General features: G+C 33.9%; 1 protein-coding gene across 1 annotated transcript; it reads right to left on the reverse strand.

The window, feature by feature from the left end:
• Window positions 1–1,271: 1,271 nt before the first annotated feature.
• LOC147387960 (uncharacterized) lies at window positions 1,272–1,976 on the reverse strand. The gene has a single exon (XM_086419973.1). The coding sequence runs from the start codon at window positions 1,902–1,904 to the stop codon at window positions 1,452–1,454; it is 453 nt and encodes a 150-aa protein (XP_086276099.1). The 5' UTR covers window positions 1,905–1,976; the 3' UTR covers window positions 1,272–1,451.
• Between the last annotated feature and the right edge of the window lie 2,925 nt (window positions 1,977–4,901).

A 4,901-nucleotide genomic window follows, 5' to 3' on the forward strand; every position in this document is an offset into this window, starting at 1 on the left:
CATATGTTATTTATTGCTAATAAATTATCTTTCCCCATCGTCAGAATCGGCTGTGTGCTATGGGAGGGGTGAACCACAAACCCAAATTCAAACCGGATTAGTTTTGGATTGGAATTGATTGAATAATTGTTTGACCTGATCCAGATTTACAGCTTATTAGATCTCATATTTGGATCCAATGTTAATCCATTGGCTTTGTTACTTGTCCTTAAGGTGCTATCTTTCGAAGTTTCGGACGTATACTAACTTGAAATAAACCATTAATAGTTGGATCGGGTTGGATTTTCACAATTAAAAATACATTATATTTATGATTCCCTATTGAAACCACTGCAACTATAGACATAGAATCTTATTGAATCAAAATTATTGTATATAATCGACTTTTATTACGAAATTTATTTCAACTAAATTCAAGGATGAATAAGTACATGGTATTTTTTGTATTAAATTCACGGGCGATTCGATGAACTTCTACTAACAAATTCTGCTCCCACCATTCTAATTTACTAATTGTCATTGGATTTGGCTTAACAAATAGAGACACTAAGTGGTATTTATAAAATTAATAAAATAGAAGTAAATCTATATTTTTTTTTCCTATGCTTGAATTATATCTTCTATGAGCCCAGACCTAGCCAACCAATACACAAATTACTATGCCAAGACCTATCAACCAAGTTTACTCTATAGTGGCAATATGTGAATCATAAATCCAAATCAACAGAACAGAAGAACTGCAAAACATTTATATAATAAAATAAGACGATTGTCTTCCCAATATTTATCCCTTATCAAGAGAAGTGCAACTTCCCGAACATGTTGAGAATAACTTTCACTTTATTTCTTTCTATCTTCTCCTACTTCCAAGAATATTCCTCGAACTTCTTATTCTTATTTTTTATCAATAACACTCCAATTTTATTATCTCAAAGAAAATGCTTTGGAGAAACTTTAGCAAAAGTTTGGTGTGGCAATAAACAGTACATTTGGATAGAGTTTTTTTCTTTTTGACAATTTTTGCTCTGCGGGGAATTAGCTAACATTTGAATAGATTTTTGCTCTTAAGCGAAGAGATTTTTGCTTTTGAAAAGAAAGGATTTTTGCTTTTTGTTGAGAAGTTTCAAAAATCTGCCCTTCCACGGAGAGATTTTTTCTCTTACGTGGAGAGATTGAGCTTTTACTATTATGCAGAGAGGTGTATCCACACAGGGCAAAATCTCTTAATAATATCATGACAGAAAATATCTAAAACGAAAAAGATAGGAATATCAAAACAAATTGCTAGCATCTTACTACAGTAATCCCCTTGCAAGTCAACAGATTATAAAACATAAGATGTTACAAATCACTTCTAATAATAAAAAATAAAAATAATAATAAAAAAGCCCTTTTATTTCTACTTCATAATAATGACCAAATAGGGCAGAAGACCATCTAATATATTAATTTCAATTGTTGCTTTGACTATCTTTTTCTCCTTCAATCTCAAACGCTGCTACAGGGAAGGAACGAGAGATACCAGTTGGGGTCTTGAATGAGATCTTCCCAGAAGATGGATCTTCGATATAAATCTCTGTGACAGTGATCCAAATCAAGAATTCCCTACTCTTCACACCTGTCAATTTCTTCATCCGACGGTTCTCAACAAAAGCTGTAACCTCCTCTGCGTACGACACAGTCTTACCTATCAGTTGAAACGAGTGATTCTTATTCTTCTTCTGCTTTAACCAGACGAATCCAGCGGACCGATTGTATCCGACCTCAATAATGTCGTCAAGAGGTAAGAGTCCCTTCGGTAGAGAGATTTCTTCCAATAGTTCTAGAGATTTCTTCTTGCAGAGTGCTTCTCCATGGTAAATTTCTGCATTCTCCTTGTAATTCTGGATCGTTTGAGTTGCCATTTTTGCTGATTTTGTTAAGAGAGAGAGAGATCTTTTTGCGTTTTAGAGGAAAAACAAGAAAAAGAGAGATGCCAAAGAAGTGTGAATAAAGTAAAGGAGATAGGATGGGAATTTGTACAAGTTGAGTTTGTTTAAAATTACTCAAATGCCCTTTTCATTTTGTGAAATTTACTAGATTGTCCATTCACGACTTTTTTGCCGGTGATCTAGTGTGTTAGGTCTACTGGTACATAAATGCTTCTCCATCTATATTAACCTAAAAAGTCAAATATCATCTTGAATGATTAGTAGATCATGAATCCAATTAGCCTTATTTAACAAAATAAAAAAACAGGATCTGATGCTTCAGAGCTGTAATCAATATAATTCTATGAACTTTAAAAAAAAAAAATTCAAATAAAGTTATTTTTCATCATGAAATTTTATTTTAAAATTTTGGAATCGTTCATTTAAAATGTTGTATCCAACCCAAAAGAAATTGTTTTCTGAACTTTTTTTTTTATCTAAATTGTTCTTCTCTGGATATGAGTTTTTCAATGAAATATAGAGGGTTGTGGAATTGAATTTTTAACGTAATCCATTTGAGCAAAATGATCCTTACTAAAGTTTTAAATCTTACTTAGTAAGGAAAATGTTTCTCTTGATAGATTTGGTGGACTCGCATTAAAACACACCTATTTATACTAGAGAATTTTAGCAAAAGACCCAAAATCTAAGTTCTCTTTATAGATACTCTCCTAAAATTGAAATAACTTCTCATTTTGTTAACTTTATTACAAATTTACATATTGAAAGTGCCTAAACAACTTTTTCATCACAAAAAATGTAATAGAATTGAATTGGGGGATTTTCTGGGAATTGGAAGTCGCCCCTTGATTTAAGTTTAGGAATCATAAAATAACTTCAAAACGAATCCAGATCAGTTCATGATTAAGAGAAACAAATAAGGAGTCTAATTATGGGTGGGTTTTTGGAAGGTGTTAGGAATCGAACTCGTCCGATCAAGAAACTGATCTCTAATATAATCCAAGACTATCCTATGGTCAATGGGAAAAATTAAAGTCAAGCTAAGGTCAAAATAATCCTAAAATATGTTAGAGGAGACTAAAGTCAAAGTCAAGAGCCAAAGGTCTAAGGGTTAGATCCAATCATCATCATCAGTTTATCGAGTTGTACCAAATTGGCCAAAAAACCCTATGGCTTAATTTTCCCAAAATTGAAATTCACTATGTTTATTTCCCGAAATTTGCACATAAAAATTTACAATTAGGATCATAAAATCTTATGTGGCAAAAAAAAAAAAAAAACAAATTGACTTGTGGTTAATTTCAATGTAAGAAAAATTGGCGAGCCGACTCATAAATAGAAAACCATGTTTTTGACGCCTTTACGCACACAAAATTCATCGAGTCAACGCAAAAATTTCAAAAGATATGTTTATGAGTTGATTTTAAAAAAAAAATGATTAAAATTTAAGAACCAAATTAATGAAAAATCAATGAATTGAATCGTGGATTCTTTGTAGGAAAATTTATTCCAATCAATCTACGATTTCCAAAATCAAAGAGTTGACTCACTTGCCTCTACGAAAAGCCAATTTGAATTGACCTAACCCACTAAATTTCAAAAAGAGATTTTAAAAAAGACTCACCTCATGAACAATTAAGAATAATGAGTTGATTCGCCAAATTAAAAATTTATTTTCCAAAATATTTCTCATCCATAAAAACATTGAGTTGACATGATAAAACTAAGAAAACTAGAAAATAAAAAAGGTGATTCGACTAATCTTGATCAAACAAAATATTTTGGTTCTCGGGCTTGGGCACAAGACCTATAGCTAAATAGTGTACTATGAGTGTAAAATCTTGAGTTTGTGTGGGCGAGGACTACTACCAAGAGGTTCTAAAATGAAGCGAAGAAGGTTCTGAGGAGGACTTGAAAATTGAAGTGAATGAGATGTTGTTTGGGACTACTAACAGAGGTGTTGGGGGGTGTTTTGGGACTGTTAACGGAGGCAATGGGGAAATGTTTTAGGATTGTAAAATTGAAGGTGACAAGAAGGTATAAAGGACTGCTAAAACAAAGTAAAGATGGTAAGTGTTGGGGTTGCATAAACCGAAGAGGGTGGCTTTAATGGGGTACTGAACCGTGGTAGAAAATGAGTTAATGGAAGGTTAAAGAAGGGATAAAATGTGAGGTTGTGTGAGGTTCTGTGATGATGTGAGGGAAGTTACTTGTGTGAGGTTCTATAACGATGTGAGGGAGGTGTTTGGAATGCTAAACTGAAGAAAAGTTTTGGGGGTTGCTTTGGGGATGAATATGAAGAGAGGTTGCTGTAATGGAGTTCAGTTGGGACTGAAAAAATGTGATGAAAAAGGGCTTTAATGGAGTTCAGTTTAGGCTGAAAAATATGATGAAGGAGATGAGTGGAGGCTTGGTTGGGGATGTAATGGCATCAATGGTGTCCATAAGTGAGGGTTGAAATGATGTGAAGAAGGTTGGTGATTCCTACTTCTCTTCTTTCCTCTTTTATCTAAAATTTTTCGATGGATCTCAAACGTGGTGGAGGGGCTGGTTTTATAGGAGAAGAAGAAAAGAGACGAGTCCTAAAATGACTCTTTCTTTCTCTTTCGTTAATTTTCCTAGGAGATGAAGGGGAAATTGAGTCCTTCATGGATTCTCTCTCATTTTTTTTTCTTCGCCAAATGTACGAAGACTTCTAATTTGATTGGGCTATTGGGGGAGCGATCTCATGCATCTTGTAGACACGTGATTTCGTCATTACGATGATCACATCTACTAAGGTTAGGAGTCGCCACCATTCATATTGTAAGTGGGTATGAATGGTCACCCGATGTGCATTTTTTGAAAAAGTGACATTTTTGGCGTTTAGTGACTCTCGGTGGATAAGAACTAATCGAACCTTGAGATTCAGGGTAAGCGGCTCAGTTGGAGAAAAGGGAAGGTGTTAGGCACCCTTTTCTCCCCACTAAA

Source organism: Akebia trifoliata, chromosome 13 (assembly GCF_017979445.1).
Source record: "Akebia trifoliata isolate Shusen 1 chromosome 13, ASM1797944v1, whole genome shotgun sequence".
Taxonomy (NCBI): domain Eukaryota; kingdom Viridiplantae; phylum Streptophyta; class Magnoliopsida; order Ranunculales; family Lardizabalaceae; genus Akebia; species Akebia trifoliata.